Source organism: Glandiceps talaboti, chromosome 4 (genome assembly GCF_964340395.1).
Source record: "Glandiceps talaboti chromosome 4, keGlaTala1.1, whole genome shotgun sequence".
NCBI lineage: Eukaryota > Metazoa > Hemichordata > Enteropneusta > Spengelidae > Glandiceps > Glandiceps talaboti.
Window position 1 is genome coordinate 27,182,241 of NC_135552.1, and position 13,992 is coordinate 27,196,232.

At 35.6% G+C, this 13,992-nt stretch overlaps 1 protein-coding gene across 1 annotated transcript in view; it reads right to left on the minus strand.

Annotated features, from left to right (window-relative positions):
• The window catches only part of LOC144433706 (adenylate cyclase type 5-like), a 105,249-nt gene that overhangs the window by 15,596 nt on the left and 75,661 nt on the right, over positions 1-13,992 (minus strand). The window contains exons 6-8 of the mRNA XM_078122059.1: positions 10,719-10,846; positions 5,212-5,370; positions 2,212-2,356 (exon numbers count right to left, since the gene is read on the minus strand). Of these exons, the coding sequence (XP_077978185.1) occupies positions 2,212-2,356; positions 5,212-5,370; positions 10,719-10,846 (432 nt within the window). The remainder of the gene's footprint in view (positions 1-2,211; positions 2,357-5,211; positions 5,371-10,718; positions 10,847-13,992) is intronic.

Below are 13,992 nucleotides of genomic sequence, written 5' to 3' on the forward strand. Positions count from 1 at the left end.
AAATCACTGTAATACTCATCAACTTTATTGACAAATTACCAACAGTTTCTAAAAAGAATGTTAGACATTAAGTTATACAATGTAATTAGTGTATGAATGAATGTTGGCAAGTTGCAGACTGAACTCAGGTTAATGAACACAGACAATTACATCATGGTGAATTTCAGATTGTTAAGTTTTACGTTTACACTTGTATCCTGATGACTTCTATTACTGCGCATTCACACAATTTTATAAACAAGGAATCATTACTTGTACTCATTCGCATCACATGTATGTATGCAAATGAGTATGCAAATGAGTATGTCATCATTCCTTGAATATGAAATAACGTGAATGCACAGTGTATCGCCTTTCAGGAATTTTACTGTTTCTGACAAACATATCATAATAACAGAACACTGTGAAGCACAAGTGTCAGTATGGGTACGGGGGGGGAGGGGGTATTTGCATTCGTCTCGGTACTTGCAGAGCAGCCTCAGAGAACATTGCAAACACTTTGTGTAAGTACCCTAAAGTACACCACACTGACATTAATACATCACTGGGTTCTATTGCATAATTACTGTTCCTCAATCAACAAATACCCCCATTGGAATAAAATAAAGTCTGACTGTCATTTGTGATGAAAACTGTCCAAAAAACTCGTATCTCTTTCTTAATAATAATTGTTATTCTTGGATATAATTTACCACAACATGGTTGTCATAGTTACGGAGAAACACTACAGTATAGTACAAATTATTTGTCTACAACACTAAACCCAGCATAAGCTGAGTTTTATGACTATGTACATATTATTCCTGTGAGTCACTCTGGGTCTCTAGCCTGAGGGAAAACAAAGGGACATAATGCTATTATCATAACTGTATTTAATGATAAGAAAAAACATTACCTATACATGTGTCATAAGTATTTTCAGACTAATGATAAATGAAATTGGGGAATATCAAAGTTTCTAAAACTTACAGAATGGTACTTGGTTGAATATCTTAGCCTGGAGAAAAGTGATTGAGATACAAACTTAAGGGGCTTCGATTGTCACGATGATTCAGACAACCAATCAAATTGACAGAAATCATACTTTAAAAACATGAACAGAGTTTAATAAGAACATCTATAATGATTTTGATATTTTTCTCAAGAAATATGAATTACATAAAAATGCATTTAAATTGTCCTAAGTAAGTGACACATATGTACCTCTACACTCAGTTTGTCTTAATTAGTTAAACACTGAATGAAATACATTATTGACATACGTATAGGCTTTGCAGAATGTACCCTGCATTGTCAAGTTCAAATACAACAACTTAGAGGTCCCTAGTATTTTTTTAGGTACAATATTTTCAGTTTATAATTACACAGCTGACATTTATATGAACTCTACATTAAACTGTACTGCCATCAATCATTCTAATATTGTCTTTGCCAATCAGCAAAAGTCTGACATGAGAAATTATATGACCTTTCCATAATGACAAAATGTGTATGAACTCGTACAAGTTACAGGTGATTGCAGCAGCAATTCAAGATGGTCGTCACTTGATTGCTTTGTTACAGTAGTAAAAATTGTTAATTGACAATTTAAATTAATAACATGTAGAAGGGAGTTTCATTTGTTGGGCTTTGAAAATTACAGAAAGCTGGTGTTGGGAAACTTCAGCTGAACCTAGTTTTCTGTTAACGTGTACAGATGACAGTGAGTTGGCATAATTACTATTTATTGCATTGACATTTCATAACTCATTTCATAACAGAAATTATGATCAATGTTAACCATTATATAGTTGAGGAAAGTCATTGATATCTTGACAAAATTATGATATTGACATTTCTGTACTCAGATCATCAAAATTATTTTCAATTTTTCTTAAATCAAATAAAGATATTATCTCATTGATATATTGGAACATATTACTAATATTTTCAGAATTATTCCGCCAAAGAAATAAAGTTCTGACAAAACTGACAAAACATCTGCTCGATTTGCATCCATCTTCTTATTAAAATTTGCAATTCTGTGTAAAAAAAGTCTGGAGATAAAATGAGATGGCTTCCGAAAGTCTGATTTCTGATGCTTTGACCCTTGACCTTTTTTTTTCACTTTTCACAAATATGTTTTCACATACTCATGTACCATATAAAGCTTTCCATCACTTTCAGTTTGAAATGAGAATGTACACACTAGAACATTAAATCAATGTTTACCTTTGGCCTGGGATGTGATGCAACGATGAGAAACGTTTCAATGTTATGATCTCGAAGATAAGAATTCCTCTCTATTCCAAGTCCAAGTTCCACCTCGTAATCCCCATTTAGGCATTCCATGCTGTCCTTTGTGACGTGCACACGCCTGGTACAAGACAGAGAAACAGCACAGTTAGCAAAAGTGTCATGAATTTGAACCAATGGGCTTGAATTTTACAGACATTCAGAATAGAATACAAATAAACAAAGACCAACATCATATAAGGACAATTTCACATAGGATCCAAACAATACAATTTGTACCTTATCTGCACACATTTGCAATAAATAGGTACAAAACAGCTTTGGACTATTGTACAAGTCACTGTAACAGTACTTGGCCATTACTATTGCTCTGTTATTGTGTTTTGAAGTCCCTGATAAAGCTAGTACACTTTAATATTGCCCAGAGACCATCCCATATGGCAGAGACTTGGCTATCTGACTTGAAGTCCCTGATAAAGCTAGTACACTTTAATATAGCCCACAGACCATCCCATATGGCAGAGACTTGGCTATCTGACTTGAAGTCCCTGATAAAGCTAGTACACTTTAATATAGCCCAGAGACCATCCCATATGGCAGAGACTTGGCTATCTGACTTGAAGTCCCTGATAAAGCTAGTACACTTTAATATTGCCCAGAGACCATCCCATATGGCAGAGACTTGGTTATCTGACTTGAAGTCCCTGATAAAGCTAGTACACTTTAATATAGCCCAGAGATCATCCCATATGGCAGAGACTTGGCTATCTGACTTGAAGTCCCTGATAAAGCTAGCACACTAAAATATAGCCCAGAGACCATCCCATATGGCAGAGACTTGGCTATCTGACTTGAAGTCCCTGATAAAGCTAGTACACTTTAATATTGCCCAGAGACCATCCCATATGGCAGAGACTTGGCTATCTGAATTGAAGTCCCTGATAAAGCTAGACTAGTACACTTTAATATTGCCCAGAGACCATCCCATATGGCAGAGACTTGGCTATCTGACTTGAAGTCCCTGATAAAGCTAGTACACTTTAATATAGCCCAGAGACCATCCCATATGGCAGAGACTTGGCTATCTGACTTGAAGTCCCTGATAAAGCTAGTACACTAAAATATAGCCCAGAGATCATCCCATATGGCAGAGACTTGGCTATCTGACTTGAAGTCCCTGATAAAGCTAGTACACTTTAATATGGCCCAGAGATCATCCCATATGGCAGAGACTTGGCTATCTGACTTGAAGTCCCTGATAAAGCTAGCACACTAAAATATAGCCCAGAGACCATCCCATATGGCAGAGACTTGGCTATCTGAATTGAAGTCCCTGATAAAGCTAGACTAGTACACTTTAATATTGCCCAGAGATCATCCCATATGGCAGAGACTTGGCTATCTGACTTGAAGTCCCTGATAAAGCTAGTACACTTTAATATTGCCCAGAGACCATCCCATATGGCAGAGACTTGGCTATCTGACTTGAAGTCCCTGATAAAGCTAGTACACTTTAATATTGCCCAGAGACCATCCCATATGGCAGAGACTTGGCTATCTGACTTGAAGTCCCTGATAAAGCTAGTACACTTTAATATTGCCCAGAGACCATCCCATATGGCAGAGACTTGGCTATCTGACTTGAAGTCCCTGATAAAGCTAGTACACTTTAATATTGCCCAGAGACCATCCCATATGGCAGAGACTTGGCTATCTGACTTGAAGTCCCTGATAAAGCTAGTACACTTTAATATTGCCCAGAGACCATCCCATATGGCAGAGACTTGGCTATCTGACTTGAAGTCCCTGATAAAGCTAGTACACTAAAATATAGCCCAGACACCAGCCTATCCCTTACAAAAATGTCCAATAGGATTCCTATAGGATGTCTTTTAGGAATACTAAATAATTCCTATAGGATGTCTTTTAGGAATACTAAATAATTCCTATAGGATGTCTTTTAGGAATACTAAATAATTCCTATAGGATGTCTTTTAGGAATACTAAATAATTCCTATAGGATGTCTTTTAGGAATACTAAATAATTCCTATAGGATGTCTTTTAGGAATACTAAATAATTCCTATAGGATGTCTCTTAGGAATACTAAATAATTCCTATAGGATGTCTTTTAGGAATACTAAAGGATTCCTATAAGATGTCCTATAGGAATCCTGAAGGAAGGGGGGCCAAATTCTTATAAGATTTTCCTGATAGGAATAAATCTTATAAGATTCCCATAGGACTTTTTCCCACAGGATCCTTCACTAAATTTTCATAAGGGATGCCAGAGACTTGGCTGTCTGACTTGAAAATATCATTCATCAGAACTGTCATGCCATGATGGGGATAGCCTAGTCTCTAGACTATTGAGAGACTTGCCATGGCTATATCTAACTATAACACACTGGCTTGACAGTTCTGGTTAACAACATTGTCAAGTAAGACAGCCAAGTCTCTGAATTAACTTTAATGTGAAACCTGGTCACACATTTATATATAGCTATTTTTGCACTTATCATTACACAAAAACATTCTGGACAGAAATTTATGAAAACTGACATTTGATTGACATGTCCACTGATGTAGACTGAGATTTCAGCCAATAAGAATGTACATTGTAATAGCTGGCATGAACTCAGGATTAGAATATCTATTGTCTATTAAACTAACAATGCAGCACTTGACCTGTTGCTGTTCCAAAATATGTCAACATACAATGCCATGTATACGGCATGCACAGATGGTTTTGCATGTCCTACTTTAGGCCAATGGTTGCCACCTGACCAAACCCTGAATTTAGGGAATAAAAACTTTCCTTCACGTTGATGGTATCTAAAGTCTTTGTTCTCTAAGATAATTATGACTAACATTTACAGAGGTCAACATGTCGCAACTCAGCACAACAGTTATAACCAAATAAGTAACTTTGTCTTATGAAATGCTTCTTAAAACCAGAAAGTTGACTATGTCTTACCCTGGCATTCCGCCAGCTTCCATATGGTTAGCAAGGCTGACATCATTGGACCAGACATCAAACTGCCATTTTCTTAATCCTAGCACACCACAATGTACACGTCCACTGTGAATACCAACTCTCATATTGACATTGACTCTGGTCACTTCACGTACAGTTCTACAACAAAGAAGAAAAAGATGACTTAGTACATGTATGTGAATTAAACGCACTCAGGAAGTCAACTCTTGTATATTGGCATGGCCACAGTCACTGTGCCATGCATGCCATTGCACTGTAACTCTTCCGATAGACTGATATTTTTTGTTTTTAATAATGACCAAAACTGACTTTTCTTGTGAGTCGACCACCACATACCATTACAGGAACATAATATTTTGGGGCATCACACAAGAAATTTTTGTGTGCTTTGCATTTTTATTCACAGGCATGCCTGAAATAATATATAGTTTAATTGTTACAGAGTATATGATATGATTTAGCAGTTTGAGAACATAATGGTACCTCATGTTTATCAAAAATTGATGTTGGTTAAGGAAGTTTGTTGAGCCTGGTGATGGAAAGCAGTCACTGTATTAGTCACCGTGCATTTTTGTCATAACCACAAAATAATGCAATATGTTAGTGAGATTGTTGTTGAGCCTGCTGACAACTGATTTGTATTGTATTCTACCATTTATATACATGTAAAAGCAGCTAATACTGTCAAACTACCAACATGGCCACCAAACTAGTCTAGTTGCTATACGGTATCATTATGATGTATCCACTCAGTTAGAGACCAACGTTGGCATTTAGACTACCACCAAACTGACAGTATTTTTATAAAAAACATCACATTAACATTTCAGTAACAGTATTAACAACCATCACATAAACAGCACAAAAAGACATGTATTCTACTGTTTCTCTATTTTCCATGGATGATGATATGAAACAAAAATCTCATTTCGGAATTCAATATGGTGGCTAAGAATGAAGTGTATTACAAAAACTGTCTATAGAGGGCAGTATTCATTAAAACAACCCATGCTGAGGCACTCATCCATCAACTAGATGTCAATACTCCTATGCTAGATGAATAAAATGCAGGGATTTTTTATGAAAAAATGTTCTTAAGATATTCTGTGTAATTAAACAGAATGTGTTTTGTTTACTTCCCAGATGCTTTCCTATCAAGGTACACCATGATATAAATACTACACTAGATGAGTTTAATATACAAAAGGAAAATAAAAAAACCGTCTCAAGATGTTCTATATAACTTAAAAGAATGTAGTATTATTAAAGTTGAATCGTTGGATGTTATTCCTGTAGTACCTTCAGGATAAATCCATGCTTTGTACAAATGGTGTTAATCTTAGTTCAGCATGTACACCATAGGCATCATGCCTGATCAAGCGAACATTCGGTGAGTATTGGCATCATTAAATGTGAAGAAAATAGTAATTCTAGGTAGGACTATCTGCCTGTGGCGTTAAAATAAACTAATACATACAGTTTTATACAAAGATGTTATTACTGACTAGTAGATAAATATCAGTTCAAACCTCCCAGAATACACTAGGACTATTTCCTACATGCACTGAATGCTTAGATATTGACAATTTTGCCACTTGAAAATCACAACATACAACTTTGAAGTGAGAGACATGGCTAGTGAAATAAATGATACAGAGTTCTGCTTGTTTATAAATACTTATATCTGTTTTGTATATGTAAAGACGATAATTCAATTCATTTTTGTTTTCCTTTTCAGTGATTAAAGTCAAGATACAAAATTATGCAATATCTTCAATAACGATCAAAACTTTGAACAACACGTCATAATCAGTGTCAAATCTTTATTTAAGACGTGTGATTTATATGATTGTATCCCTATGTATTAGATACACATGCCAGTACATTGGTCTTCTTGTTGTATTCAGTACTATTGGAAGTACAATTATTAGCCTAGACAACATCTATGGCAGTAGATAAAGAAAGTTCAAGTTGGCATCACCAAGTTCACAAACATCATTAATCCCTGTAATCTTGATAAGATTTGACAAGATTCAAGGTACATGTAGTGTATAGAAGGTCAGATGAAAACAATTCAATCAATTATATCATTGAAATGGTTAAGCCAGGGAAGATTCAAATCAGGTGTGATTTCTGGAAGTAAATAATAATGACCACCTACTTATTGGCATAATCAGTGATTTCATACAGTTCAAAAGTGCACTGGAAAAACCAGAATATTACAAGTGACATGTGTATAAGACAGAGAATATTAAAGATGTCAATTTGATATCTAGATTAATAGCATTTGGCAATCTATACATTATAGCATTTCTTAATCCTAAACATGTCAGCCCTAGTTTTCTGTATCTATAAATTGTACTAGGAAAATAGCAGACAGCGAGCATCTCTTGGGTCCGCTAGCAAATTGAAGTCATCAGTCATAAAAATATAAAGTGATAAGTTGATGAATTAACAGTGACAATTCACATCTCTGACAAAAATGACATCTTGACATTTCAGAATGAAAGGACACAGTACGCAATTGTTTTCTTTCTCTTGTTGTGTGATTTCTGGGATGAACTTTGTCAATCAATGTGTAACCCTAACTGCCATGTGATTTCATTCTCCTAACCTAGTATGAACACAAACATCACTGATTGACAGCTGTTGCAGGAGGATGACTCTCTTTGTCAGAGGTCACATTAAAAGGATTTAGCTGGTATAACACCTGAGAACGTTACTAACTGTACATTTAGACGTCTTGCAGGTCTTTTGATCAATGGAAACATCTAATAGATAGGCTGAATAAAATCCCTAAGATGAGCTAGTTAAGTAGTGGGCTGGCATGTACATGCAAGTTCCAGGGTCCTACGTATATTCATGAAATCAGAGTGTACGCTATAAATATCAGATTCTCTACAACACAATGAAAGGGCATCCTTACATCTCCGGATCTGTTCAACTTTGCTGTTAATCCTTACGGCCTTTCTGCAGTTAACAATTTCCTGTTGCTAATTAATGTCCAAAAATGGACAACCTTTTATTCAAGATCTTTTTTGAAGTGTTTCAGATTTTTCGAATTTGACTTCTTGCAAAGACTATTTTCTCCTCAGGGTAACATAACACCCTATGATGTGGGTTTTGAGAATTACTGTCTTTGTTCTGAATATTATATCCACTAGAGAACATACATTTTGAACTCTATTGCAGTACAAGGTATTTTAGATATTATGTCCACTAGAGAACATACATTTTGAACTCTATTGCAGTACAAGGTATTTTAGATATTATGTCCACTAGAGAACATACATTTTGTACTCTACTGCAGTACAAGGTATTTTAGATATTATATCCACTAGAGAACATACATTTTGTACTCTACTGCAGTACAAGGTATTTTATATATTATATCCACTAGAGAACATACATTTTGTATTCTATTGCAGTACAAGGTATTTTAGATATTATGTCCACTAGAGAACATACATGTTGTACTCTATTGCAGTACAAGGTATTTTAGATATTATGTCCACTAGAGAACATACATTTTGTATTCTATTGCAGTACAAGGTATTTTAGATATTATGTCCACTAGAGAACATACATTTTGTACTCTACTGCAGTACAAGGTATTTTAGATATTATGTCCACTAGAGAACATACATTTTGTACTCTATTGCAGTACAAGGTATTTTAGATATTATGTCCACTAGAGAACATACATTTTGTACTCTATTGCAGTACAAGGTATTTTAGATATTATTCCTCAAATTGTCTTCATTTAGACGAGGCAAATACAATACCCTTAGATCACGAGTATTTCTGGCTGAAGGAAGAAAAAATAGCACCAATGGCGTTGTAGCACAACTGTACACTTTTTGAAAATATTAATCCACATGCTGATCCATGCTAGATATAGGTGTTCATTTGCTGCATGATTATTCAGTTGCCCTACCCAGCCCTGTTGTTGTCTTTGCAATATATGCAATAATTTGGCTAAGAATCCCTGTTGTTATCTTTGAGAAATTCACCATTGTTTGGCTGTTGCTATGGTCATGTTGCTAGGGGTATTTGAATGTTTACTCACTTGCCTACCAGATGATGTTATTTTAACAAAATATACTGACATTTGGTTGATACTAAGGGTGTGGTCATGTGATTGAAATGTTCATGAAGTTAAATAATACAGATCAGTTGTGAGAAGTTTTATATACCTAATATATGGCTAAACTACGCCGAGTTGTATACTGTAAAAACAATGTGGCACTAGTCAGTGTGAAGCCGTTAAGTAGCCCCAGGCATTAAAATGCTATAGGTAAAACATTAGCATAGATGTGTTGGGAACACATCTTATTTAGTTAAATCCTGAACTCTGACATATCACATCCATGAAGCACCTGTGAAAAAGAGGGAATTTAATTCCCCATACAGAACAAAGAAGACCTTCTCCCTTTCTGTCAACCTTTACATTGTGATTCTTTAGGACATTATAAATATATCACAGGTTAAACAAAGGACATCTCCAACAGAGCCAATTGACTTTTAGTTAAACCATAAACTAGGTCTCTGTTACCGTTTGCCTTGTTGACAGTTATGAATCTTTTTGTTTTCTTTCAATTTCATTTTGCAGTTAGGGAATGGCAACTTAGATCAAATAAGTTTTAGGGAATGGTAACTTAGATCAAATAAGTTTTAGGGAATGGTTACTTTACACTGACAAAGTTAGAAATCTCAATGTTTTGATATTGTTAATGGCATTGTTACTTTACACTCTATTGCATTGACATTTTATTATGAATGTGTCAATATTTAGATAAAATCTCAGCATGTGAACATGTGTGACCTGGGATACGATATAATTGGTCATCATATTAAAGTGCAGATTTTGAATCAGTGACACATCATATAACTGGTCAGCATGTGAACATGTGATCAGAGGCATATTATAATTCACATTGCAAATCACAAAGGATCCCACCATATTATCTTTTTTTTATCAAAATGTAAATGAATACTTTTCTACTTTCTCAGACAAGTAGAGTGGCTGAATGTACATGTACATGTACATGTTTTTCAATGATATTTCCATTCCTACATCTCACATAGAACTCTTGTGTATAACCAAAAAGGTTACTGAATTTTTTAATTCAAGTTACAACACTGTAGCAGTATAAAGCGTCAATATGTGACTCCTGTTGGTGACAATATGGCGAAGTCCCTTCACACAACATTTTAACTATATATATACATGTCTGATTTGTATTAAAAGTGCATGCAATTCTGTTTATACAAAGGTATGAAATCTGAACCAGGCTTGATGGAATAAAGGATTTCAACACAATATGGTATATTTAATGCACTCAGACAAGTCAACTTTAATACATTGCCCCAAGTAATACTCAGCATGTGCAGTTTGCTACATTTTCTCTATAACTCCATATAATACATTCACCCCCATACAAACATGTAAATACCCTAAGAGAATGCTACAAGCGTTGACTTACGTAATGGCATCAATCATATCCAAACCCATTTCAACACAGCAGTGGGCGTGATCTGGTCTAGGTTCCGGCAAACCTGACACACAGTAATAACAATCCCCTAGGATTTTAATCCTCAAACAATGGTTTTCCTGAAAAGAAGAAAGATAAAATATACTCATGATAAACAAAAGTACATTCACTGTTTTAAATCTACATTTCACTATACAGCTACAATGAATTCATTCTTTTTCCTTATTTAAAGGGTTCATCTGTATATCACTTTAATCAGACACCTATACTGAACTCATTCTATTTTCTATTTCAAAGGGTTCATCTGTATATCACATATAATTCAGGATATACCATTATCATAAAAAATATGACCTGGTTAATATGTAAGCCTCTAGGATTGAGCTGAACAGTAATACAGAGGCCCTGGCCGCATGTTTGACAAAACTTAGTCATCCATGTCCTATGCCTGGGCACAATGCTCACAGCTTGCAATGATCGGATAAATCATTACAGTTAGTTGCATATCAAGGCCATGATGGGATAAATATATACTAGGAACATAATTTGCAATGTTTGCCAAGTCTTACTTTGTCACACTGAATGATCATATAGCCAGTAGATGCTGTTAGCAATTTGCATGTGGATGTTTACGGCAATATTTTAATGTATGTGTTATTGAAACATCACACATCCATACAGTGCAGTATCATGTGCTGTATTGTTGCAGCTAGTCAAGGGAAATGTTGACATTTGGTAGAGTTATGAAGGATTCATGTGGTGCTGAAAAGTGACATTTGGTTGGAAGAGAGTACTAGTAAATACAATTCTCTGTACCTACAATGCTAGAGGGTCAAAATAGAACAATAAGGTGACTTATTCTCAGTACATTTGTACCTCCAACAGCATTTTACCTCATGCTAGAGGGTCAAATAATCCAAGACAGTCGACATATTCTCTGTACCTGAAATAGTATTTTACCTCATGCTAGACGATCAAAATAGAACAAGACAGTCAACTTATTCTCAGTACCTCGTTTAGCATTTTACTTCATGCTAGAGGGTAAAAATAGAACAAGACAGTTGACATATTCTCAGTACCTGAAATAGCATTTTACCTCATACTAGAGGGTCAAAATAAAACAAGAAGTTTGACTTATTCTCAGTACCTGTAATATAGTATTTTACCTCATGCTAGAGGGTCAAAATAGAACAAGACGGTCAACATATTGTTATGTGCACCTATATTAATGCATGTGTAGCGTGTGAAGTGGAATGGTGTTGACCAAGAAATCGAACGGTTTGTTATATTTTTATGACAAACCTAGGTGGTAGAATTCTATTGCAGGTACTGAGAATTCAGCAACACATATAATTCAAATGTAGTCTATCAAGTATAAAACAGCATGTTTGGTTTCCAGCTGCACATTGGTTACCTGATGGGTGATATACTGTACAAAAATCAATCAAAAATAATCTTGTATAGTCACTGTGATGATTTGTAAAAACAGTCCCTAAGTTAAGTAATTAAACAGTCATTTTCAGCAGATAGACTTTTTATCGGAGTTTATAATAAAGGGTGTATAAAATGGATAAAGCACACGGTCAATGCAACACAAGCTGCTCATTGCTGTCATGGAATTCCATAGCAGAATCACTGCTTTGTTCACTGTAAAAGTGTATGCATTCACGTTTGACAATAACTCCCACGGAGTTAGGGGGCCTTTCATAGCCCTGTCTTGCCTTCCCCATTAAAGGCTGCATTATATAAGCTAGCATGGCCTATTACACAATACCTTATATATAATTCTACCCCAAGCATTAACAAATACCCACTTCTTCATAAGCCATTAACAGATTTCTATTACCAGCATTTTTTTTCATTTTGATCTACTCTCTTGAGGCATGTGATCTTCAACAAGTGCATTCAGGGCAATTTTGACAAGGCACAGAATTGGTTTGCCAGTTCCACTGGGATAGTTCAGTTGGATGAGTAATGGCTCTCACTACCCTTAATTCCCGTTCAATGAGTTGTGTTTAATCATCTGTCTTACACATAAAAAACTCATAAAGCGTTCTGGAATACTAATTTTATCTTTGGCATGTAGAGCTGAGAGAACGAAGCAGCAAATGACAATATCATTGGAAATCTAATATTTACTTGCAATGGTTATCTTTTTTTGGTCACAATACCTTCTTTTTTAAACACCATGCACTTTATTAATTTTATTAAGTGGATTTATTTTGGGTTCTGGAGAGCCAATTTCAACATCATAATTTTCATGTAATTGCCAAGAAATACCAAATTGAAAGGTGCTTTAGATTCATTTTTCTAAGAGTGGTCTAGCATTACATCATGGGAGTTAGGAGGTATACATGTGGATGAGATGAACAATGCCTCACCAGAACCCAAAGTTTATGGAAATGCCTTTATTTTTTAATGGTGTTCCCCTTAAAAAGAAACAAAGGCAAGGCCGGTTTTATCTTAGCTGGATTTCTGGATCCTTATCTTATGAGACCCATAAAAATCATTTCCACCAATCCTGCATTGTGCAACCTCTCTGAAAGATAATTATAACAATTGGCACATCTGGCTTAGAAGAGACCTGCTGCACACTGAGGTTAGGCATTCTGGGAACAAACAAAGTTAGGAGCTTCATACCTCTATAACCTTTGCCCACCAGTACTGAAAGTAATGTGAGGCATTCTGGGAACAAACAAAGTTAGGAGCTTCACACCTCTATAACCTTTGCCCACTAGTACTGAAAGTAATGTGAGGCATTCTGGGAACAAACAAAGTTAGGAGCTTCATACCTCTATAACCTTTGCCCACCAGTACTGAAAGTGATGTGAGGCATTCTGGGAACAAACAAAGTTAGGAGCTTCACATCTCTATAACCTTTGCCCACTAGTACTGAAAGTGATGTGAGGCATTCTGGGAACAAACAAAGTTAGGAGCTTCACACCTCTATAACCTTTGCCCACTAGTACTGCAAGTGATGTGAGGCATTCTGGGAACAAACAAAGTTAGGAGCTTCACACCTCTATATCCTTTGCCCACTAGTACTGAAAGTGATGTGAGGCATTCTGGGAACAAACAAAGTTAGGAGCTTCATACCTCTATAACCTTTGCCCACTAGTACTGAAAGTAATGTGAGGCATTCTGGGAACAAACAAAGTTAGGAGCTTCACACCTCTATAACCTTTGCCCACTAGTACTGCAAGTGATGTGAGGCATTCTGGGAACAAACAAAGTTAGGAGCTTCACATCTCTATAACCTTTGCCC